The sequence below is a fragment of the Pongo abelii genome, chromosome 6, assembly GCF_028885655.2.
Source record: "Pongo abelii isolate AG06213 chromosome 6, NHGRI_mPonAbe1-v2.0_pri, whole genome shotgun sequence".
In the NCBI taxonomy this organism is placed as follows: domain Eukaryota; kingdom Metazoa; phylum Chordata; class Mammalia; order Primates; family Hominidae; genus Pongo; species Pongo abelii.
The window spans coordinates 62210710-62237530 of record NC_071991.2 but is presented as its reverse complement, the minus strand read 5'-3'; the positions used below and the strand labels follow the sequence as shown (position 1 = coordinate 62237530).

The 26821-nt window shown below is 34.5% G+C and overlaps 1 protein-coding gene across 8 annotated transcripts in view; it reads right to left on the bottom strand.

The window, feature by feature from the left end:
• The window catches only part of HYCC1 (hyccin PI4KA lipid kinase complex subunit 1), a 201170-nt gene that overhangs the window by 56990 nt on the left and 117359 nt on the right, over positions 1–26821 (bottom strand). For all 8 annotated transcript variants that reach the window (XM_054559074.2, XM_063725584.1, XM_054559073.2 and 5 more), the window contains 7 exon segments: positions 25240–25419; positions 24312–24392; positions 23662–23777; positions 23178–23273; positions 11387–11503; positions 8229–8316; positions 7262–7421 (listed from right to left, as the gene is read on the bottom strand). In XM_054559074.2, coding sequence (XP_054415049.1) covers positions 7262–7421; positions 8229–8316; positions 11387–11503; positions 23178–23273; positions 23662–23777; positions 24312–24392; positions 25240–25419 — 838 coding nt within the window.

The window sequence follows — 26821 nt, the reverse complement described above, 5'->3', positions numbered from 1 at the left end:
CCCTAGTTAGGGGCTATTAGCAGTTTCCATAAGAGAAAAACAGTCAGATCTTTAGCTTTAGTTGTATACATGGTAAATGACAGAATTCTCCTTATTGAGGTGGATTCAATTACTCTCAGTAACTGCTTTTGTCATCTTTATTAAGTCTCAAGTTTTAAATAAAATCCAATAGAGAACTGCAACATAAAGCCGCTGCAGGACCAGATGAATCCTTTATGATTATTACAGATCCTCACGACCACTATGCACAGACCAAAAACAGGTCAGCAACACCTATTACAAAACTACCTGTAAAAGCTTATTTCTTCCTTGGTGTGCAATGTGCAGCAAATGCTCATAAAAAGGTGGAGAAAGGAGGAGTGCTCAATAATCAATAATAATAAATAACTTTCTTAACTACAGAAAGATTTATGTAAGCCCCCTTAGTAAAAATGTAGAGTACAATAATTTATGAACAAGTTTTTTTTGCCTCATAAGACCAATAATTCTGTCTCTGGCTGGAAAATTTTTTAACTTCATTTTACCTGGAAATAAAATGAGATTTTTTGTTTTCTTCAAAAATTGTCTAAGTCAGGATTCTGTACACAGTCTTTCTTTCCTCTCTCAAACTTAATATCCACATGTGTCAAACATATCAACGTATTTCAGCTCTTTGGTTAATACGTCTTTTTTCCTTGAGTAATCTAATATTTCCTAATATTTTATTTTGTCCTCCATGGAAGTTCCATATTGAAAATGCCAGTTAAAATTCACAAAATTTTTGGTAAGAAAGAAATGCTTATTTTTGTCCAAATGTTTTATCTTCTATATTGGGAAAGAAAATCTGTTCCTCAAATAGCATTTTAGAATCTGAAAGTAATGGAGCTTCTCAAAATGATACTAAAAGTATTTACATTTTTTAAAATAAAACTGCCAGATAATTTTTTCTTTTCTAAATTTCCTTAATAAGTATAGACAACCTTTAAAATAAAAACATACACATTATAAATTTTTAATTGCCGATGTAAAAATTATTCCAATAGACAATTCTTTGAAGTTTACTACTTTGGGTTTTAAAATTATTACCATTTCCTTGTTTTTCAAAATGCTTCTTAACTGTTAGCAACTTTATTTCTCCTCAACTGAAGACTTTTCTCATAGTTGTAAAATCAGATTTACAAAATAAGTGTTCCATTTCAAGATTTATTACCATTTATCTTTTGTAGTATCTAGAAAGACAACCTTAAATGCTTAAAAATATTTATAAACAATTATTATTTATAATATTTACTAAAATACACCCATTATAATTTTTCAGGTTTGTTCAACTATTAGTACTCCCTTGCTTTATCAATGTTATTATACAGCAGAAATTTATTAAAATTTTCTAAATCAATAACCAGTTTTAAATGTTTTCCAATATGAATTGCAATCTTTTATTCTTTTCTTTTTTCATCTAATAAGCTAGTACTAAACCACTGAATAAGCAAATTATGAAACAAATCACTTTTTTGTTTTTTTTAAATCTCTTTGAACTCTGTTATAATCATTTAACTTTATTTAAATATGATGGCATCCATTAAAAAGAAGTGATTATTTTAAATGCTGAAAAATGCAATAAAACTGCTTTAACAACATGAAACTGTACTTTCTTTTTATTTCAACTACATAAATTTCATTTAGTCTGATTGTTCACATAAACACTGCAAATAATTAAATGTTCTAAAATTCTTGCAGTACTTATTTTGCATCATTAAGTTAGAAGACTTAAAAATATATACAGTTGCTACTTTTAATTCTTTTTTACTACTTAAAATTTTGTACTCTTGGATCCCCTAACTGAAAATAATTAAATGCACTGTTATTAAAATAAACCATTTAACATATGCCAGGTACAAAAATAGGGAAACATTGAAAGTATCTTGTTTATAAACATTCCTTTTATTATTGATACCTACTAGTTGCAAACAGTTATAACTGTACATAAATAAGAAATATAAATTTTGTCTATGTAATTTCTATTTTTATGTTAACTTGGGATTGAAACAATAACAACATTTTTAAAATCCTTACTGTAATAGTGATATACACATTAGATAATAAAGTTAGAGTACTGTACTCCAGTACCACAGAACATACAAAAAATCTTTAAAGTAATTGTTACTATTATATAACATGTACTTTTGTGTTTGATGCTATACTCAAACTAAACAAGTTTAACTCAAATTGAGAAAATCCGAATTACAAGTTTCAAAAACTGACAGTTTTGGGAAAGTACTAAAGAATCACAGGACAATTTGAATAGCAAACTAGCTAATAAAAACTTATTAAGAATATACTTATTGTGTAGCTAGTAAAACAAACAAAATTGTTCTTAATTAATTCATAATCTACCTTTATGTAGTGCTTTAAAGTATACCAAATGTTTTCACTTACTTGTCTCATTATCTCACAAAGGCACGAGTGGGAAGAATGATGGGCAGCAATAAAAAAAATCGAGATTCCACTGGATAAGCCTTTTGATTAGTTGGCAAAAATATAAGCACTCATTATTTGGAACTATAACTTAATTAGGGGACTTTTATAGAATGAATGACTGGTATTACAGTAACTATTTTGAAAGAAAGGAGGAAACCTCTTACATTGTTCCAAGTATAGATAATTTCTTAAAAAGTGGAAGAAGAATGAGTAATCATGGTAGTAGCAGTTGTCGTGGACAGAGAGAAAATAGCAATTAGATTTGCTCTAGAAAAGGAGGAAGGAATGGAAAAACACAAGGAAATAAACAAGTATAAATTGTATACTAGAATACTGGAGTGGTAGAGAACTTTTCAGGGACGTAAGAAAAAGGGCTTTTTTAAATAGCTGAAATGGTAGATGATGAAGGTATCTTTGGAAATGACATTTAAGAATGACTATAGAATTAAAGCATAATTATGAAGAAATAACTTTCTATTTTCCTTTAACTTCTTTTTATTTTTAAAAGGAAATAAATATTTAAGTAAAATTGGATTTTAATTACTAACTTGAAAAATTAATGAATTATTTTACTAAATTTTATCTCATTTTTCTTACTGGAATTTTCATTTTGACTTTTATTATGGTCATAATCTATTCAGTCTTCTCTAAACTTATTGAATGCTTTTTAAAGTTTATTTTATTATTATCTTTCTCCAACTGTGTTTTACTTTCAAATTATGACTTCTAGACAGCCCTCAATTTGTAGGTGACTTGAAAATCTATGTTTGAAAAAATACACCATTGCCTTGAATTATTTGCCATCTATAGACTAAACTAAACACAATATGCATAAAAGAATAAGCAACACATAAAGCTTTTAATTCTGAAATTATGTTCCTTAAAAGTCAAAAGCAGCAATTCTACATTGTAATTTTATTTCCCAAACATATTTACTGACATAAAATTATGAAGTCATTAGAATTTTCTCAAAGATTTAAACACAAAGTTTAAAAAATTTGAAAAACACATTAAGTTAAGCCATGTCCACACAATGGTTTAACTTAAACTGAAAAGTGGGGCAAATCAAGCAAACACACTATTAGTTGTCAAACAGATCTCTCCAAAATAATACCTCAGTTGAAACCAACCTTTCTTTAAAAATCATCCTATTTAATTGACATGAGGATGCACTGTCTGGTCAAAATTTAAATTATAGGTCCTTACAAACATACCACTCTGGTGCGGGATGTTGATATACTGGGGGAGGCTATGAATGTGGGGTCATGAGGTATTTAAGAACTCTCTTATTTTCCACTCAATTTGGCTGTTAACCTAAAACTGCTCTAAAAAATAAAGTTTACTAAAAAAAAAAAAATAAAAAACAGAGCCAAACAAACAACAGGACTGGTCAAAATACAATTCTAGAAACTTGAGTTGATAACAACAGCAAAACCATGGCCAGGGATGCGTATTCTGAAATGTGTAGAAATGTTAAGGATAAAGTAATTTTTAAACTTCCATTATAATACTTTCCATTAAAATATGTTGTGAATAATTCTTAACCTTAAGAAAAAAATGGCAGATCTATGAAGCGTTAGAGAATCCTAAAATACATTCTAGAATAGCTTTAAAATATTTTAAAATGTAAACAATTAAAACTTTTCAAAATTCATTTTAAAAACACTACAATGTGAGATTGGGCTGTAAAGAAAATTGAAAGATTCTTCTATTACTGATAATAGGAGAGAATAAATGTCCACTAATTGCTCTAATTTAATGTATTTGTTGGCTGTGTAATAATTTTTGGTGACTCAGATATGCAAACACACCAGTACATTCACATGGCTTAATTACGTATATTCTTTCATGGTAAAGGGAGATGGAAAAAAAAAAAAAGCAAAAAGGAAAGTTTTACTTGGCTTCTTCATGAGAAAACCTCATTCACTCATTTCCCTCTTCTACCCAGAAAAGATAGAAAGAGGAGAAATTAGAGGAAATGCAATAATAAATAAAGACAAATAAGTAAAAGAGAAGAGCTCCAACAGAAAAAAAAAAAAAAGGGCCAATTGCTTTCTTCTTTCCAAAAACTAGGAAAACAAAGAGGCAAGGAGAAAGAGAAAAAAAAGAATATTTCTTAAAGTTCATGGTTCTTGTCCCTTATCCTTTCCCAATCCTCAACACCACTGGCTTAGGGTGGGATATTCCTTGTTTCTACTGTATGATAGATACAGCTGAAGGTTTGGGAAGAAATTCATCCTACTGTGAGGGTTGGTGTGGTGAGGGAATAGTAGGGATATGAGTGGGTGGAATGGGAAGCACATTTAGAGTTCCATTAAATATAGAAACTCTAAATGTATTTTCATATAGCCATAAACTGAACTTACATTCTATAGCCCTATGTTTCAGAAACATTATGAGATAAAAAGGCTGTTGTGGCTCACCCTGGGATCTACAAGCCCTTTAACATTGTTTCTAAAGAAATGTATAAACAAATTTTGTTTTGATTTATATATAAATACTAACAACAGAATTTATATATTAACACAATTAAATTTAAAAATCTATAATTTGAGAAATTTGTAATTTATATATAAACACAATTAAATTTAAAAATCTATGAGAATTGTCTATATATCTAAGAAGTACAGCAAAGGTGTCTACCTTCCCCACAGGAAGCCAGTGCCTGTTAGAGAGCTTAGAACAACAATGTGTTCAAGTAGGAAGCAGGACCATGAGGATGGAAAATAGAAACCTTTTAAATTCAGCCTAACATGGTAAGTTTACTGCTCTAGAAGGGAAAGCCAAGACTACCCTAAAAAGGGAGGAGACTGCAACCTACCCGTAGAGGCAAATAAGAAGGACTTAAGAGTATTTTAGAGTCCACTGGATAAAGGGAATTCACACTAAAGAAGAGTGATAAACAAGGCTAAGCTGTATTCTGTATCTGTTCCATGCATGTGACTTACTTTTTATAGTTCATTCACTTCTATATTCTCATCTGTGACTTTATTGTTATAATAAATGGAGTTTCCTAAGTGTTAGAATTGTGAAGGGGGACAGGTGATAAGAATGCTACTTTAATGAGGGTACAATCCTAAGACAGAGTGCTAACCCCTCAAGTGGCAGCCAAAATACAATCTGGAAGATATGTAAGAATCTGCTAGAAACAATACATTCAAGCAGTCTTTTCTCTTGTTTTGTAACTTTTTTCCTATAAAATATTTCTGGGAAATGGCTTCCATTTTGTTGCAGGGTACAGACCTCCTTGTTTAAATGCATGCCTGGACATGCACACATACTCTCTCTCATACACACACATACGCACACATACAAGGGAGCATCAATACTTCACATTTTTAACTGCAGGACCTACATTTCTCTCCCAAATTCCCAATATGTCTACCTAAATAGCAAGAAGGAAAGTGGAAAAGAAATTAAAATTCGTTCTTGTGCTTCCTGTAGCAGTAGCTTAGAAGCAATTATGGCCACAGTAACCACTATGATCTGCTTCACTGCCTCCGTGCCTGTTTTCACACATTAATGCCAAAACAGAAAAACCAATCTCAGGGTAAACCATATCTAATTAAATTACTTTCTACTTGTAATCTAGCCCCATTCAGTAGCATAATTTTCACTGAAGAAGCTGAAGTATGTTTAGACTGTGTTTTAAATGGTGGCATAATTTGCCCTGCTATTGGCAAACATCACCGCCTCTTTTATGCTTTCCTATGGAACTTTCAAGAATTGCCACAATTTAAAAACACCAAAAATGATCACTAGGTAAGCTGGATAATAATTATTCTTTTTTGACATACAATCACCTAGATTCTTTAAGTGAAAACTATGGCAACTATTCTCATCATCAACTTTCTAGTTTACCATAAATAGCTCCTATCTTCTCCTTTCCCATTTTCTCTACAGAAACCACAACACAACCGGTACTAAATATACCAAAAGGAACTACTATTTTCACCTCAGTTTACAGGAAGAAGAAAACAGAGAATGGATTTTGTTTTACCTCTAATATACATGTTTGCTTAGGGTAAAGAAGTAGCTTTTTGCCTCCCACCATGGTTACCTTCTGAGGTAGGTGATAATTTCCTTCTTAGACTGGTTGTTGACACTACAATAACTTCTAGATAGGAGGGAAGTTATAAAAATAATATGAAATTAAATAAAGAACAATAAATTAAAAGACAAGGGAGGGAAATGGGAAAGCATTGAAAAAGCCATAGTGAATGAAATTGACTTCCAGTAAAATTTTAAAATAATAAAATGAAGCAGACAAGAAGGGATATATATACACACAACACACATACACAGAATCTTGAAAGAAAATTAACTTCAAGAAAATACAAACAACTAGTGTTGCATCAATACTATGGCATTCTTTACCAGAAAGTCCAGACAAAGTGTTTAAAGTCCCTATTAGTTGTTCTACTTCAATATGTAAATTCACTTGCTTAAGAGTTAATTGAGAAATCAGAAATATTAATTAAGGAATATTTGCAAATACTTTTGAATACAAGCCCAAAATGTATGAGTAATTTTAAAACGCATTTTCCTTATTCTCCTACTGAAGTAACAATTTCAAAATGAATATGATTTTTAAATAAATTTTCATTCATATGTGTAACATAAGGGGCTCCATTTTTCTTATTGCCTATTGCTCCTAGATAATAAATTAGGAGTTAAGGGCAACTCCACAACTCCTTCTTCCAGACTACTATTTACTGAAGTTAGAAGTTATAGCACCATAAGTACAATGAAAAATGTAAAACAATCAACAATGGTTTGACTTGAAGAGTTACGTATTTCTTACCATGTCTTTTCCATCTATGACCCCTTATTGACATGCTGGTTACTGCATTTCTTGATATTCGAGAGGAAGTTGGTGTGATTTCAACTTGAATACACCTTGTACCTTCCTTATTAGATTTCATGGGACCATGAGGCAATGAAGCCTTTATTGCATTAGCAACCTAAGGAGAAAAAATATAGTTTAAGATCAACATGAGCAGATGTATTATCTAACCCTTAGATAAAACATGATGCTAAACAGGCTTATACAAAGATGCTCTTCCCAAGCATTTTATAAGATGATACAGAAATCCTCTAAGATAAGAATAGGAGGCTCAGAGGGAAATTCATGGTTAAAAAAATATGTAAATGATAAAGTTAAAAATTTCAAAATATTCAGATTTCCAAATGCCTAATGTTAATTAATAAATGCAGCTAAAGTATGTTAAGGAGAACAATTCTCATAAGTTAAAAAGACGGTTAGGTGTCTAGGAAGTCGGTCTAATAAAAATTTTTATTTTGGCCAGGTGCGGTGGCTCACGCCTGTAATCCCAGCACTTTGGGAGGCCAAGGGCTGGTCACCTGAGGTTGGGAGTTTGAGATCAGCCTGACAAACATGAATAAATCTCGTCTCTACTAAAAATACAAAAAATTAGCTGGGCATGGTGGCACGTGCCTGTAATCCCAGCTACTTGGGAGGCTGAGGCAGGAGAATCGCTTGAACCCAGGAGGCGGAGGTTGCAGAGAGCCGAGATCGTGCCATTGCACTCCAGCCTGGGCAACAAGAGCGAAACTCCGTCTCAAAGAAAATTTAAAAAAATATTATTTGTTACTTTTCTAAGTTATAAAACTTCCATGTATAACAAGAGCATGAATACACTGAGTATTAATGACATATTAATGAACTATGAATGGCTCTCTCTCAATTTATAGTTCTAAATTGAGAAATCTTAAATTATAAAATTTACATAAATAAGTCAGGCACCTACCAGCAATGGCTCTGGATATAACTCTAGCTGGGCTCTGTATATAATATCATCCAGTGCTTTTTGAGCTAGATCCCATTCTCCATTATAACTATAAAATTAGATGAATTAAATGAAGAAATAATTATTTATAACTGAACAAAGTACAATGAGAAACTATCTTTACTGAAGACAATAGAAGATCATATTAGCACATTGCTTAACATTCTACTCCTCTTAAAAATGTATTTTTAAATCTTTGAATTCCTTTCAATTGCATCTAAATGCCTATTAATAGCAAAGAAAATTTTATAGATGTACATTTCTTCTCTAAAGAACATGACTATTTATAGAACAGAAATAAAAAAAGCTAAGGCAATTTCAAAGCATTTTATACTTTCAAAGAAAATCAGAAAATAATAAATTATATACCTTAGAATAATGTTCAGAACACTTTATGGCCAAATCACTCTGTAACTCCCACAGTTTTTAATGAGAATCTACAACCAATGTGGCTTGCAGTATCCTGAGTAGTTATTTCTTTGCATTTTGATAATCACTTAGAAGTGTATTTACTACATGTTGCAAATAGCAGAGCAACATGAGGGAAAAAGTGTGTGTGCATGTGTGTGTGAGTGTGTGTGTCTGTGCATGTGTGTGTGTGTGCATGTGTGAGTGTGTGTGCCTGCATAATTTTCAAAGATATGCCAAACCCTTCCTAAAAATCAGCTAAATTACAAAAATGAACAGAGATATAGTGCCTTGATCAACTTCCAACAAAATAAAGAGGTATAAATTACATCAAGAGTGCAAGCGAGGGCTAAAAACTGGCAAGAACATTGCTCCCACCATAAAAACAAGATAAAGCCAGGTAATCTATAAAATTATAAATTCTCAAGAATCCACCAAAGAGCCAAGGTAACAAGGGCATCCACGTAGCTGGAACCCTAAAGAGAGACAGGTGCCTCTAAGGAGAGATGGGCCACAATACAAGCAGGTGAGAAACATTTAGCTAATCTTCTTAACAAATTCCTAGAAGCCAAATTGCTAAAAGGTACCTCATGGGCTAGCAGGAGAGTATAGAATCTCTAAAAGCACATACAAGTGGGAGCCTGTATCCACCACAGGCTCTTCGCCATAAATCTCCTTTAGGCACTCACAAGAAAAACTAGAAACAGGGCAGGTCAGAGAAAACTGCCTTTGATGGTATAGGCCTGAAGGAAAAGAGTAACCACTCCTGTGAGAAAAGTACAAAGACCCAGCCAGATGCCTTTATCACACAGAACAAAAATTTTAAAGCCTTTGGGGAAAGAGCAGCAAACCCTTTCACCCCACAGGGTACATGTGAAGACCAATTCGGCTCTGAGGGTAAGAAAAAAAAAAAGCAAAAAACCCTCATTCTATGCTGAGATAAGTAGAGGGGTCATCACTGAAGGGGCAGGACCACTGAGAAACTCCCATCCCTGAGATGCAGGGACATGGGATCAGCCTAAAACTGAGGCTGGACCAGGACAACAAAGAACACTACCTCCCCCTACTTCCACGCCCGCCCCCGACCCCACCACCGCCCCAGCCACCACCAGGCTAGTGCACACCCAGAACCAAGCAACAGAACTCTACTGCTGGAGGAAGGGGTGAGAACATGGAGAGAAACCTATCTGCAGTGGAGGCATACAGGGAAGGCTGAAAGCTGAGGATGAAGCAGGAGTATTAAGAAAAACCCTCCAGCAATCCAGCTCTCCACCTAAGTACCAGGTAGCACTAGAGGAATTTGAAGTAGATGGTGCCCTGAGGGTAACCATAACAACAAAACCCAATCCTAGGTCACTTCTGCCTATAATAATTCCACTAGCAGCCTAGAAGAGGCATGCCCATTTCCTGTCATAAATAATATTTACCTCAGTCTCTACTGTCCTACTGCTAAACAAAATCATGAACAATCAAAAATTGCAAGGCACATAAAAAGCAAAACAAACAAGACCAACTCTGTCATGAGATAAAGCAAGCAGTGGAACTAAATTCATAGATGACCTAAATGTTGAAGTTATCTGGGAAATTAAAATAACTATGACTAATATACTAAAGGCTCTAGTGGAAAAGATGGACAACATGCATGAACAGATGAAGATTTCAGCAAAGAGACGGGAACTACAAGAAAGAGTCTAATGAAATGGTTAGAAATAAAACATGGTAACAGAGATGAAAAATGCCTTCAATGGTCTCCTTTCTAGACTTGACCTAGTCAAGGAAAAAAATCCATAAATGCTGAAGATATAGCTAACAGAAATTACTCAAACTGAAACACAAAGAAAAAAGATAAAATAAAGTAGATCAGAGCATCCAAGAACTGTGGGACAATATTAATGGTCTAATACAAGGGTCAGAAAATTTTTTCTTAATGGGCCAGACAATAAGTATTTTAGGCTTGTGGGCCGTACAGTCTCAACTATTCAACTCTGCCGTTGCAACACAAAAGCAGCCATAGACAATACATAAACAGGCATGACTGTATTGCAAAAAACTTGACAAAAACAGGCATCAGGCCAGACTGGGCCCACAGACCATAAATTCTGCCTTTAAGAAGTTTATAAATTCTGCCTTCAAAAAGTTTATACTCTACTAGAGAAAATTAAAAGTATCAAGTGAATATAATGCAAAGTAAATGAGATACGTATAATAAGAGAATTACAAAGTAAAAGATAGGGTTCAAAGAAAAATACTAGTACCCAAGTCATTAGGTAAGACTGAGACTGAGCGCCAATATTAGAAACTAATAGAAAGCTAATAATAAACTATTTCTAATCAAAGAGGCTCTGAAATTTTTTTAAGAGCTAAAGTTTCTGGCAATGGAAAAATATATTTCTTGAGGAAAAAAAGCTATTTGGAAATTATAGCAAAAAAAAAAAATGAAGAAAGGGACCATGAATATATTTAAGAGTTACTAATTTTCATTCCGTCCTTGAATTTAAGAAAGATGATAAAGTGTTTAGTTGGTTAAAAATTCTTCAGAACTTCAAAAGATATGTTTTAAACTACGATAATAGTTTTAAAGTATCTTCATATTTCATAAAAAGTATGCAAATCACTTATCTATTGACATTATAATATAGTGACAATAGATTAACAGACTATAATTTTCCAAAGAAATTAAATGTTTATTTTGCATATGATGAGATACTTACAAGGCAAAATAAATCCCTGTTAACATTTGCACCATGAATCCTGAAGAAACTGGTATCCTGCTACTTATACCTTTGTATTTTCTTACATGTTGTCGAGGATATCCACAAACACAGATTCTAGAAAAACCAAAATAAATGTATTTGTAAAATTGGTAAAAATTTAGGTGATTTATTTTAACATTTATAAGCCAACAATGTACTAGGTACACTTTCATAACAAACCTAATATTTATGAAACAAAGAATCTTTCCAAACTGAACATTTGTCTGTAATATATTCCAGGAAAAAACATATAAAGCTGAGGTATGTTGATACACAGAGTAAGTGAACCAGATTCACTTACTGGTTAGTTCACTAATTTTGGTCAATTAATTACCAATAATTTTGGGGTACCACTAAACCTACTACATGAAATTTGGCACTGTCCAGGCTCAGTGGCTCACGCCTGTAATCTCAACAATTTGGGAGGCCAAGGCTGGTGGATCACCTAGGCCAGGAGTTCAAGACCAGCCTGGCCAATATGGTAAAACCCTGTCTCTAGTAAAAATATAAAAATTAGCCGGGTGTGGTGGCATGTGCCTGTATTCCCAGCTACTAGGGAGGCTGAGGCAGCACAATCACTTGAACCTGGGAGGTGGAGGTTGCAGTAAGCCAAGATCGAGCCACTGCACTCCAGCCTGGGTGACAGAGTGAGATTCCATTTAAAGAAAAAAAAAAAAAGGAAAGAAAGACAAAAGAAACTTGGCACTATTTGTCATAAATAGATATGTGGTATGATCCACAATTCCTGACAAAGTTCTTGACACAAACTGCAGGATCCAAAAAAATTCTATAAATTAGACTCAAACTTCATACAGTATACCATAATAAACTTCAGATAGATTATAACTGTTAATGTTTAAAAACCACAAAGGAAATAAAACATAGGCAAATAGTTACATACACTGCATGCTACCTAAACATGACACCAAAGGCAGAACCCCAAAGAAAGATCAATAGATTTTACCTTTTTTTTTTTCAAGAAACTACCATAAACAAAATGACATGTAAATAAATATTTATTTCTTGGCACATGTATACCTATGTAACAAACCTGCACGTTCGGAACATGTGTCCCAGAACTTAAAGTAAAAAAATAAAAAGAAAAAGAAGACATGGAAACTAAAAAAAAAAAAAAAAAAAAAGAAATATTTATTTATTATTATTAGTTTTTTAAAGTCAAGGTCTTGCTGTGTGCCTAGGCTGGAGTGTAGTGGCATGATCATGGCTCACTGCAGCCTTGAACTCCTGGGTTCTAGCAATCCTCCCATCTCAACCTCCCAAGTACAGGTGCATGTCACCACACCTAGCTGTTTAAAAAAAATTTTTTTTGAGATGGGGTCTCGCTATGTTGTCCAGGCTGGTCTTGAACTCCTGATCTCAAATGATCCTCCCACCTCAGCCTCCCAGTCGCTGAGATTACAGGTATCACACTCAGCTCCAGAAATATGTATTATAGTGAGGAATATTTTAGGAGTACTAAAGCTAAGGAGTATTTATTATAACGAAAAGGAAGCAACCTAAAAGTCCAACACAGGAGACCAATTATATAAATCATTCAGAGAATACTATAGAAACTAAACATAATGTTTTGAAAATCTATTTAAACGACAGGGAAAAAAACTGTCCAAAACAACAGATGCAGCATAATCCCATTTTGCAATAAACAAATAGGCGTATAGTGTGTGTCACCGCAAAAAGAACATTAAAAAGTCATAGTTATCTCTGATCTGTGGGATTATAGATCTATTTTCTTCTTTATATTTACATGTATTTTTGAACTTTCTGACCAACATGCACTGTTTTATTGTTTGTTTGTTTTTTGTTTTTGTTTTTGAGATGGAGTTTCCCTCTTGTTGCCCAGGCTGGAGTGCAGTGACGTGATCTTGGTTCACTGCCACCTCTGCCTACCAGGTTCAAGCAATGGTCCTGACTCAGCCTCCCAAGTATGTGGGACTACAGGCCTGTGCCACCATGCCCATCTGATTTTTCTGTATTTAGTAGAGATGGGGTTTCACCATGTTGGTCAGCATGCACTGTTTTTAAAATAAACAGTAAGTTTTTATTTTTAATAAATTTACTAGAAAATAGATGCTTTCACATAATATTCTATGCTTGATATAATATGAGCTTCACTTAATATAGTACTAGCCAATAGACTGTAATTATTTACTCACTCTTCCCCTGCACTCACTACCTAGAACTTAAAGTTATTTTCTCTACTCAATGAATCTAAGCCTTCACTTTAAAATGTCCAAGTATGCCACAGACCATTTCAAAAACAGTCCCCAAGAATGTCATTAATTCAGAGCAACTTTAAAAAATCAACATAAATTCATTTGATATTAGAGGATCCCAGAATTTTTTAGAACCAAGAGTAAAAAGTAAGCAGGGAAACAGAAAAATTAGCTGCATGTGAAACAAAACAAACTCAAGTTTTGTTTGAATTTACAAAAACGTATGCCCAAACTAGAATAGAGACTCCTGTTACTCTTATTAACTAAAGAAGCAAACAAAAAATTTTACTTTCTTACATCTTACATTTTTATGATAGGGATGGTTGTATGGTTGTAAATAATAGAGAACCAACGGATGAAAGAAATTTTCAATTAATTCATTTATTCATTCTATAAATATTTATAAAAGACTGATACTGTGTCAGACTCTAGAGATATACATGATGGATGTAGCTCCCACAGGGACTCACAATCTAATTATGGAGACTGTGTAATAAGCAAATATTTTCAATGAACAAGTTCAAGAGGTGGTAAAGGAGGGAATGGTAAATTCAGGTGGAAGAAGTGGAGAGTCAGAGAGGAATTCTCAGAAAAGAGATTCCTTTGAATTGAGTCTTGAAGAAAAAGTGGTATTTTTCCAAGTGGAAAACATAGGAAAGTTCAAAGGCAGAGGTGGGATGAAACAGCATGACATTGAGGAGACTGTGGACATTTCAGCAGGATAGAGGGCTAGGACACTAGGAAATACTAGAGAAGCTCATCACATCATGGAGCCAGATCATGAATATCTTATAACCTGCTAGGTTTTACCATGTAGACACTGGTAAGCAACTAAAGATGTTTTGTTTTGTTTTATTTTAAGCAAAGGAGTACCAAAATCAGATTGGTCTTCTGATAACATCACTCTGGCTATATTGGAAGAGTCCATTGAAACTGGAGATGGGTGGGATGGGGATCCCACTAGTGAGATGAAGGAGGACTGAATACAAGACATAATGGTGGGTAGAAGGAGGAAGGGTAGGTTTGGAGTCATATCTAGGAAGCATAAAGAAGGTGAGACCAAAGAAATAAGACGAGTGGATAATTATTTCCATATTTAGTTTGAATAGCTGACCACATGACGATGTCATTAACTGAGTTAAAACAAATAGGAACACTAGAATATACTGTTTCAGATATGTTGATTTTTAGGTACCGTGGTATAGTATCAATTTTGTCTGCTGTGCTACCATCCCTGTCTTCTATTAAAAGCACTGCCATCCCTCTTCCCTTTAGGAACTAGTCTTTCCCTATATAATCAAGAATAATCACATGATTATGGTGAGGCTGCTAATAAAACTATCTATTACAGAGATCACTACCTCCATAACTATTTTTAATAGTACATGCATATAAGTCACATTCCCTTCCTTTCCCCCAGCAATTTTAGCTAGGAATGGCAGCCGCTCCACTAGACTACATTTTCTAGCTTTCCTTGCATTTAGATGTGATCATATGACTAAGTTCCAGACAATGGTGTATTAACCAAAGTGGTGAAACTTCCGGGTCATATCCCTAAAAAAACTTCTATGTCATACCCCTAAAAAGTAGCTACATGCCTTTCACTCCCTTTCTCCCTGCTTGCAGGATAGAAGGCAGATGTAATAGCAGTGATCTGAGACCATACCAACATGGGCAATACCACAGGAAATGGCAGAATCCCCAGACAGAAGCAACTTGAACACATTGGAAACAAGCAATCTACCTCTGAGACCACCTACCAGCTTGGACTTTTATGTGAGAGAGAAATAAATATCTACTTTATTTAAGTTATCATTGTTTATCTGTGTTAATACAACCAAAGCAATATTTAACCTGACAGAGTACTCTCCCAATTTTATTACATGGCCCCAAAGGGGTATGTAGAAGTCTCAGGCTGGCACACCCTTTGCTGGATGTTTTTAATACTGAAGCTGGGAGAAGTTCTTTCTGCTGAGGTCACTAAAAGTAGACATTGTAAGGGCCTGGCACAGTGGCTCATGCCTGTAATCTCAGCATTTTGGGAGGCCAAGGCGGATGGATCACAAGTTCAGGTTTCAAGACCAGCCTAGCCAACATGGTGAAACCCCATTTCTACTAAAAATACAAAAATTGGCCCAGCATGGTGCCATGTGCCTGTAATCCCAGCTACTCAGGAGGCTGAGGCAGGAGAATCGCTTGAACCCAGGAGGTGGAGGTTGCAATGAGCCAGGATCACACCACTGCACTCCAGCCTGGGAGACAGAGCGAGACTCCATCTCAAAAAAGAAAAAAAAGTAGACAATGTAAGCCTTTAGCTGCCTGAGGTCACTGTTCTTACCACATGGAAGAAGCCTAGCTGCAAAAACAAAGTTCAGTGCCAACAAATGAAGATGATGAGATGAGAGGGAATATCCTAAAAATATCTGAGTCTCTGGATCCAGCTGACCCTGAGGCCAGTTCTTTTTGTTTTTTAAGATGGAGTCTCACTCTGTTGCCCAGGCTAGAGTGCAGTGATGCAATCTCTGCTCACTGTACCCTCCACCTCTGGGGCTCAATTGACTCTCATGGCCTCAGCCTCCCACACCACACCTGTTTATTTTGTGGTGTGTGTGTGTGTGTGTGTGTATGTGTGTGTGTTTGTGTATTTCTATTAGAGACAGGGTTTCACCATGTTGGCCAGGTTGGTCTCAAGCTCTTCACCTCAAGTGATCCACCCGCTGTGGCCTCCCATAGTGCTGGGATTACAGGCGTGAGCCACCGTCTGGCCATCCTGAGGCCAGTTCCATGACTGCTCTTCCTAGGTACAAAAATCTGGTGTTTTTTGTGCTTTTTTTTTGTTTTTTTTTTTGAGATGGAGTCTTACTCTGTCACCCAGGCTGGAGGGCAGTGGCACGATGATCTCAGCTCATTGCAACCTCCACATCCCAGGTTCAAGCAATTCTCCTGCCTCAGCCTCCCATGTAGAAGGGATTACAGGTGCCCACCACTACATCTGGCTAATTTTTGTATTTTTAGTAGAGGCGGGGTTTTGCCATGTTGGCCAGGCTGGTCTCAAACTCCTGACCTCAAGTGATCTACCCGCCTCGGCCTCCCAAAGTTCTAGGATTACAGGCGTGAGCCACCGCATGTGGCCCCTTTGGTATAATTTAGTTTGATGTAGGTATCAGTTGGCTGCCATAGGAAGAGTCCTAAAACTTACACGGTATCTATGGGACATGTTGACAGAGATGGTTCCTGGATTGAATATACAGGTTTAGGAATCAGGAAGGAAATAGTATAGGGTTCAGGAAACAGAACATAGATAAGTTATTGTTGTTATTATACAACTTAAAAAAAAATATTTGCATGGCTCTAGGACGGTCACTCATCTTTAAAATTTACTTTATGTAAGAATTACAGAGACAATTCTCTCAAATACCAACACATGCGAAAGATTTACAAAGGAAATAAAATTCCAGGTTCTCTCATTTTCTATACTAGCTACTTGTAAGGAAATAAGTGATCATCTATCAGAGGCTGAAATTAAATGTTTATTCAGAAATGCAAATGGTTAATATTTTATAACTAAGAAAACTAAAACTGGTGATTTTATTTACCAATGAAAGATTTTTTAAAAGTAAAAACCCAATTATTTCCTTTAATCCTAACTCTACTTATCAAATCATAAATCTGAGCTGAAGAGCTCATCTATCATTCATTCATTCAACAGTTATTGAGGTTCTATCATATGCCAGGCACTTCTAAGCTCTTGTGATACAGCAGTGAACAAAACAAAGTTCCTGACCTCATGAAGTTTCTAGCAGTTGATAGTCTATATCAAAAGAACAAACAAGGTAATTATAGTGTTATGAGTGCTACAAGGAAATAAACTAGGGTGGGAAAGTGCTACTTTAGGAATGATGGTCATGGAAAGCCTCTCCAAGGAGGTATCATTTGAGCTGAGACCCAAAATAGTCTAGTCCTATCCCTCTGCATCATTAACTGGTAATGGCATCTCTTTCCCCTACTCCTTTATTTTGGTACTTAAGAATTCTCTGAATTAAGTTTTTTCTGATTCCTATCTTCAAGGATATTGTTTGCCCATATACCCTTCACTGAACTTAAATGCCAAAAAAAACAAAGCAATAATGCTATATGCCACATGAATGCCTGGCTCCTCTGTTCATCACGGCTATGTCCTGAAGTTCTCTCATTTCCCTTCACAAATCCAAACATAAAGATATGTCCTTACAAAAGAGCAGCTGAGTGCCATAACAGCTATGTCTATATTAAATTTACTCTGCCAAATTCACAAGGCATGTGAAAATAAAATCCCTTCTGGAAGGTGTATTTGGTCAATATATTTCTTGGAGAAGTTCTTCGCATCAATGTGTAAGTGAGAAAAACTCTTGTTGTGATTCTCATTCTCTGGTGAGACACATGTGTCATTCTTAGAATAAAAATAAACTTTTGAGATTGTTAATATAGCCTCAGTTACAAACCATACAATGATTAGGAAGACCCATTCCAGTGAGTTTATTTATTCATGATAGACCAGAACCGAAAGTAGAAAAGAAAGGTTAATTATTATCAGATAATATAAACATATTCAGATAATATATTTACATATAAATATATAATTATAATATTATATATAATATAATAATATTATCAGATTATTATCAGATCTTCAGATCATCAGACTAGTGAGTAGAAACTTGGCTGAAAAGAGGAAACAGGCCGGGTGTGGTGGCTCACATCTGTAAACACTTTGGGAGGCTGCGGCCCCCAGAGTGCCTGAGCTCAGGAGTTTGAGACCCGCCTGGGCAACATGGCGAAACCCTGTCTCTACTAAAAATACAAGCAATTAGCTGGGCATGGTGGCATTTGCCTGTAGTCACAGCTACTCAGGATGCTGAGGCACAAGAATTGCTTGAGCCTGGGAGGCGGAGGTTACACTGAGCAGAGATTGTGCCACTGCACTCCAGCCTGGGCAACAGAGCAAGACCCCATCTCAAAAAAAAAAAAAGGGGGCAGAGAGAAGTAGAGAGGAAAAGTCCAGGAGAATAGAAAAGGGGAAAGGAGAAAAGAGAAAGTGGAAGAATTGCCTGAATAGTAATGAGCACTTTTCTGTCCTGCTTGTTCTGCTCTTTAAGAGCTTAATAAAGTCTGCATCTTCTGTCATGTTTCTCAAGTGAAGATCACACACAAAAATCATGCTCACATAGTTGGAGGAAAGATAATTTTAGTTGGGTTGTGAAGGATGGGCAGGATTTAGATACTGGTAAAAAGAAGTTTCCAAATAAAATAACAAGCAATTGAAAAATGTGCCACAGGTTCTTTCAACCAGAAATGACCTAATATCAGATATGCTCTAGAATTGTCGATACAGTCATAGCAAACAGGGGAGAAAAAAATGAAAGCAATGATTTATGTGCATCCATAGTGAATGTGTGTGCTCACTGATGGGGTACAATAATATGCCAGCTGTCATTTACTAGATGATAACAAAGTGGCTGATGCTGCATTAAGTGCTTTATATTTACATAAATTTTATTAGTCAGGAGCAAAATGGCTTACTCGTAACAAAGCTGCCCTTAATTGACAGAAAACAATCTGTTCAGGTGGTCAGAAAAATTGACCTAGAAGTGAGGAGAGAGGCAGGGATTCATTACAGGTACACAGAAACAAATACACTGATCAGGAACTCACAGCTATCCATATCCAGGTTCGTCAGTTAGATGACTCACTAGCTAAACAAAATCAGAGCTGTCCCTTAGACAATGGGAGAGAATTCAACTTAATAGCTGAGCATAGTTTCATTCTTAATATTTATATTCCACATCAAAAAACAAGATAAGCCATTTGTTAAACAGCCTTGTATTAAATGTCCAACAGAAAGAAATCATTTCCTCAAACTTAGAGGACTCTGGCATATACTAGCAAAACTTATTTGTAGCATTAGTGAGTATATTTCTTTTCATAGTGCCATATATGTTTAGCACTAGCAGAGAACAAAAGCTTCTTGACTATAGCTTATTCAGTTTAGCTCTTGCTTGCTGTCAGATCTCTTCTTCAAGTTGTTCACACATACTATGTAGGAAGAAAACAGGCTATCAAGCTGGCCATCAATCAGTCTGAATCAGGAAGGCAAAGCTTACAGTAACTGAACAGATTTTTGCTCAGTAGAATGAATTTGTGTGAGCATAGGTGGAGGGTGGGAAGTGTTCAAGATTGTTTTAATTATTTTCATCACTAATTAAAATCAGAAGATTAAAAAAAGACTGTAACACATTTGTCACTGAATCTAGTTCATATACCCCATGAATTTTTTCTGGTTGTATTTATGTATCCTTTCTCCTAGATGACCCAGTCAATCATTTTGGTATAATCATCAACCAAATTGAGCAGCAATCTAAAACAACTATCACATGGCAAACAGGATTAGATGGCCCATGTAACAGTAGGATCACTTTCATCTTCAGGAAAACCTGCGTTAGTGCTAAGATCATTAAGAAGCTCTTGTACTTTAACTGGTATAACCATTTCTAACTTACTTATCACCACAGTTCTGTAACCAATTTTCTTTCCATAGATATGAACTAGGCTTAACATGATTAACAAAAGTGTTTTCTAATTCTTTTCTATTCATCTTAGAAATGTACAAAACCTCCTAATTAGAATATCTGATAAATGACTAAGAAAGCCAGTAGGTAAGAGAAATAAATAACTGGATTTTATCATTGAGAATACAGTTAATAGGGAATCTAAAATGAAAATTTAAAAACATAAACAACTAAAAATGACAGGAATGATAAATTTGATAGAGTTCCTCTAATATAATGCATTGTAGTTAAGAGTTAGCATTATTTAGATAGCTTAAGTCTTTTACATTACTTAGATCTTTTCCCCCACCCTTGTTTTTTTTTTTTTTTTACAGCTGGTGGACATTTATATAAAATTAATTTCTCTTGTGGCATAAATTGATCTATTTCTACCAAAACTTCCTTGGCCAAAATCCTATGGCTAGTTTTAAAATAATCTGTTTCTCTTTGTTTTTAAAGCCAGTTTTTACTTGTGTTCTCTGTTGAAGAATTATTCAGTTCCCTGGTCAGGTAAAATTGGTATATTAGCAATTTTCTGCTCATAATGTAAAAGTAATTATATTAGAATGTGCTACATTAGAGTTAGATAGGACAAAAATCAGTGACACATGTTCTTTTCTAACTTTTCCATCAGTAGTTTCAGGGAAACGTCAAGAGTGGTTGGGCATTGTATTAGAACATCTATGGATCTTCAAAAAATACATTTATATATAATACATAAAAATACAAATATATACATATATAGGCATTCCTGGATCCTACCATCTAATATACTGCTTCAAAGTAGGACCTGGACTTTGCAGTGTGTTCTAAGTTCTAGAGGTGAAAATTGCTGCATTGTTACTCCTTAAACCAGTATTTCTGAATGTTGGTCCCCTTATGCCCATTTTAATCGATAACAGAGTTTTCACTAGACCATAGTGAAATGAAAAGCAAGGAAAGCTAAACTTATCCCATTTTTAATTTATAAATTATTTTCCTTCCCTTCCACGCTCCCACCTTTTTGATATTAAAATAGTCTCCCTTTTGTTAAATAATGTTGATGGTAGATATTTATAATATAATGACTTGGCAAAATAAAAAGTTGGCAACACTTATGTAAATAACCCAGCTGTTCCACCTTTTTTGAGATTTTACAGATCTGTGAAATTCAAAAGTCTGGACATTTCCGCCTTTAAACAACTTAAAGCAAAAAACATCTTAGAATGACTTGGTAAGTGGGAGAGATGAACCATTGGTACCATCTTTTAAGGTTAGGAAATGTAATTATGCTCTAATTTGGAAAACACCTGAAAGACTTCACGTCTCTATCTTCTCTACCAAGCCCTTTGTCTTGTGAATTCTCTTCCTCTGCTGATTCTGCATGGCTTTCTATCCTATTCAGTATCAAGTCTGATTTTTTATTTATTTTGTTTTCATTTCATTTCTAAGTATTGCTCAATGATCCTGCCCTCTGTGATATGGTTTGGCTGTGTCCCTACTCAAATCTCATCTTGACCTGTAGTTCCCATAATCTCTACATGTCATGGGAGGAACCCAATCGGGGGGTAATTGAATCATGGGGGTGGGTTTTCCCATGCTGTTCTCACGATAGTGAATAAGTCTCATGAGATCTGATGATTTTATAAAGGGGAGTTCTCCTGCATATGCTCTCTTGCCTGCTGCCATGTAAGACGTGCCTTTGTTCCTCCTTTACTTTCCACCATGATTGTGAGGCTCCCCAGCCATGTGGAACCGTGAGTCCACTAAACATCTTTTCCTTTATAAATTACCCAGTCTCGGATATTTCTTCATAGCAGTATGAAAATGGACTAATACACTCAGGATAAGTTGCATTTTCTAAATAAATTCCTCAAATAGAAATTATTCCACAAGTTCCTTAGTTCTATAATATCTCTTATTTACTTGAATTATCGAGGGGAATAATCTGTCATTTTTGTTTGTTTCTCCTTTTTTTAAAAAAAGTAACATTCACATTACCAAAAATTTAGAAAATCACAAAAAAATCACAAAGGAGAAAATTAAACCACAATTCCACCAACTAGAGATAATCATTGTTAATATTCTGGTCATATTCAACCAGTTAGGAAATCATACCATATATATTATCATTAACTACTCTTTTAAATCAGGATTTTTTAAATGTGAATATACTACACTCAAGGATATAATTTATTTTATAACCCCTTGGCTCAATTTATTTTTAACAAGAAAAGTTTAAGAACCAGTATCTCTTACCTATTTCTTAGTTCCAAATTACAGCACAGTAAAAATAAACAAATAAATGCAAACAAAAAGACAACCACGTGCCAAAACTTGAAAGGTCATAACAGCTCTATCATTTAGCTATATACTATAATCCTTTTCTGATTAAATAGTCAATTTAAATGTTATTCAGCTTTACATTCTTCATCATGTTCTTGTTTTTGTTGTTTTTGTTTGTGTTCTTTGTTTTTGAGACAGGATCTTGCTCTGTCGCCCAGACTGGAGTGCAGTGGTGCAATCATAGCTCACTGTACCCTCAACCTCCTGGGCTCAAGTGATCCTCCCACCTCAGCCTCCCAGGTAGCTGGGACTACAGGCGTGCACCACCATGCCCAGCTGGTTTTTTAAAATTGTTTATAGAGACAGGGGTCTTGCTATGTTGCCCAGGCTGGTCTTGAACTCCTGGGTTCACGCAATACTCCCACCTCAGGTTCTCAAAGTGCTGAAATTACAGACATGAGCTATTGCATTCGGCCCTTTATCATGTTTTTTGTGACTATCAATTATAGGGAACTTTCCATGTGTTGGGTAGGCCGAGCTTTACATTAACTTATTTAATGTTTTAAATAAATGATTACACAAAACAAAAATAACTTACGTATGTACCAGACTAGTAATCACAGATTCATATATTTCAATATCAGAAGCACTTGAATTTTACTTTACCTTGAACAAATTTGACACAGTGACTGAAGAGAAACACTGGGCATATAGGTTAAGGCAGCATTGTAACACAACAAAAGGAATGTCAACACTTCAAACCTAAAGACAAACAAAAAGAATATTAACAAATCTTTAGAATTCTAAGAAGTCAACTATAATATGGGAGAGGGCACTCCTTGGGGAGAGATATAATGTTACAGAACAGACCTGCACAGTATAAGCACACCAATAATGAAAAACTACAAGGAAAAAAAGACTTTCCAAGTAACAGCCATATGAAACCTGTCTTTAAAATTCAGTGTTCCAGCTGACACCTGAAGCAAAGCACAGTGACAAATCTAGATCTGTTTTTCTCTTGTATAAAATGACTCAATATTCAAATAAATTGTCACACACAACTCATTAAACATTATTTATAAGTCTACTGAAATAATTTTCTTAAAAAAATTAGTGGAGTAAGATAAGAATTTTTATCCCCACCGTATACCTATTCTGTGCTGTCAGCATCTCCCTTTGAGGATGAGGTCCACTGTATACCACTTTTGACAAACCATGCTGGGATAGTGCACTCTCGGTCAGAGCCATGGACCCAATGCTGGAAGGCTAGAGAAAAGACATTTGAATAAAGAAAAAAAAAAAGCTATTCTGCTGAAAAGGTGATATTTAGAATATATATATACCACTAAAATAGCTACCATGAAGAACATCATATATCTTAAACATATTTAGGCTGCCTACCAAATTTTCTGCTCAAAGATTTAATAACTAATTTTAAAACAAGCCACAAATGAGAAATAAAAATTAGTTTAATTTCACAAATTCTACCATGGAAATACACAATTGCCCACCGCCCCCCCCGCCCCCCGGCCAACACACACAAGTAGCTATCCATCAGGAAGAATGAAAAATATTTCAAAAAGAATACTTTCAATAGATCTCTTATTAGCACATTTTAGTTTGATGTTCAATTATTTTGATTTCTTATCTCAATTTGGAAATAGTAAATACTTTGTGGGTGTTTATACTTTTGCAGGTACTAATAAATTGATCAATTTTTTTCCTAAATAACTAGATTATAACTTGTGGCAATATCAAAGCTTAGGGTCAATAAACTTACTATGATAAAATGTCACTTACTTCATGGTATACAGATGGTTTGGATAAAGATGGAATCGTAAAACTCAATACTTTGGTATGTCCCTGTTTGTCAACTATTTCCTATAGAAGTGAAAGAAAATATATTAAAATACATACTTTCTTACACATAAATTTACAAACTAAATTTAAATAGTCTAAAACATTTTTTTGAAAAAGACCTGAATAGAAAGGAATTTTAAGTTAAAATCTTAAACCATGATAATCCATTATTATTCATCAACACCGGTAGTTAAACTGCACATCCTTCCACTTAAAAAACATATGTAACATAATTTTCAGGATGGCTGAGATACAGATACAGTGTCTTAATAATCCTTGATCTTCCTCATGTAACAAGTTATATTTGCTAAGTGAAGTAATCATTTAAACATGAAATATGTGAAGAAAATGACCTTACATTTCTTTTCTATTTTGAAAGGTACAAAACTTAAGTATCTAGAATACCATATGAATTAATATACAAACTCTATTAGTAATGCAAGCTGTATGTTAAAACAATGTTGTACACTCTGGAGACAGTCTAGATTTTATGGAACTATGATTGGTGAATATTAGAGTAATTCTTTTTCCCAAACTTTCTGTGAAGGTTAGAAACAGATCATTTATAGACAATGGACTTTAAGTTTACAAAATTTAAAATGCAACACTGATATTTTCAGATATCTCTATAAAAGAAATGAAATGGTCTGATTTTCAACCTTCAATCAATCCATAAAGGTATAGTTACATAATTACATGTATGCTTGTATGTCTCCCAACCCCCAGAAGTTATATTTGGAAGAATGGGCTATGAGTCATTTGATGTATGAAAAAACAAACACTAGCTTTATTAAAATGAAAAGCAGTTGCACAGGTTATATATTTGATTTTGTCAAAAAAGATTTTGTTAACTCCATTAAATACAAACCAAATTGTAAACCCCTAGAAGAAGAGCTTCAATGCATCCACTACTATGCACATTTCTGCTGGCTGAGACTGCAAGGTAGCACCAAATTAGTTCTGGGAGAAATTGCAGCGTAAATTGAAGCAACTGCTCCTCTCCACTGCGATAGAATTCAAAGAGCTGGTGACAGACAGGTTCTAGCAACTGGAAGAAAGACAAAATGTTAATTCAAGAACTGGACTGTATTTGAATGGAACTACTATATGAAGTATAAAAGGTTTTCTCAGATTGGCAAAAATCATATCTTTTTAAATTCTTAAAATAGCTAAGTTGTAGAGAGTTTCTTCCTAAAATATCCTTTCTTCCTGGTAAAACACATGCCAATATATAAAGGATTGACTATGGGGTAGAAGAAATTGAATGGGAATCCTGGGTAGTTACTGTCCTATCTCCCTCCTCCTGAGTTTATAATTTGGCAGCATCTGACAGCAATGATTGGTGGGTAGGGGGGCTAAATAACTACAGATCCCCCTGGATCTAGACCCCTATTGTAACCATGATTAATTGGTCCTGGATAATCTAAATATTGCTGTAATTTTATTTTAAACATAATTTGGAGTCATCTATAACCTTTTTCTCTCCCACCACACTCTCAACATTATCCAGTTAATAGAGCTGACTGTATCTTTATAATGGGCTTTAAAAAATCAGATAGGCAAGGTAAGACCCTCTTATAGGTAAGTATTCTCTTAAAGCATATACAATGATTGCACACAAGTCATAATCAAATATGTTAAGAGATTCACAAGGTACTGTTTACAAGGTACTGATTTTTCAAGCAAATTATCAGGTTATTTATTATATATATCCAATGAACTATACCTCACTAAGGCAACAAATTTAAATATACTAAACAGATTTCCTACAACCAATAATGGTAATGAACAGAAACTAATTTACAGTGGATGTTTTGATTTCAAGTAAGTGAAATATGTAAACTGAATATAATTAAAGTCAGTATTGTTTATAAAAGGTATAACAAAAGTTATACTTCAATAAACACTGACTAAGTCAAACTAGTCTTTCCTATTGAAAAATTATCTAACTTCTGACAGTTAATCTTCCACAAGGAATACTTTTTCCACTCTTGAAATGGTCTTTAGAGGGCAACAGATGTCCGCTGTGGCCATGGAAAGATAACAGAAAAACAGAGGGGCAGGAAGCAAAGTCATCCCATTCAGAGATAGCAAGAAAAGTTTTTAGCATAGGAATTTGGAATGGAAGAAAGAATGACTGGTTAGGGATATTTAGCTTTCAGGGTGGAGTTTTTAAAATTTTCTTTGTGGACCCACATCAATAATCTTGAATTGTGGCATAACATCCCTCATCTCTAAATCCCTCAGAAAGCTAAATCAATTGAGATAGTCTAACAAACTTTGCAAAATTATGAAATCTTATTTGAAATTTTATTCAAGACAGTTTGTATGAACATATAATTTTAATCAAAACATACTCAAAAGACTTTATAACCCATTTAAAATCCAAAATTTAGAGTTTTTGCCATACGAAAGTATAACAAGACAGATTCAAAGGGGAGGTAGAAATA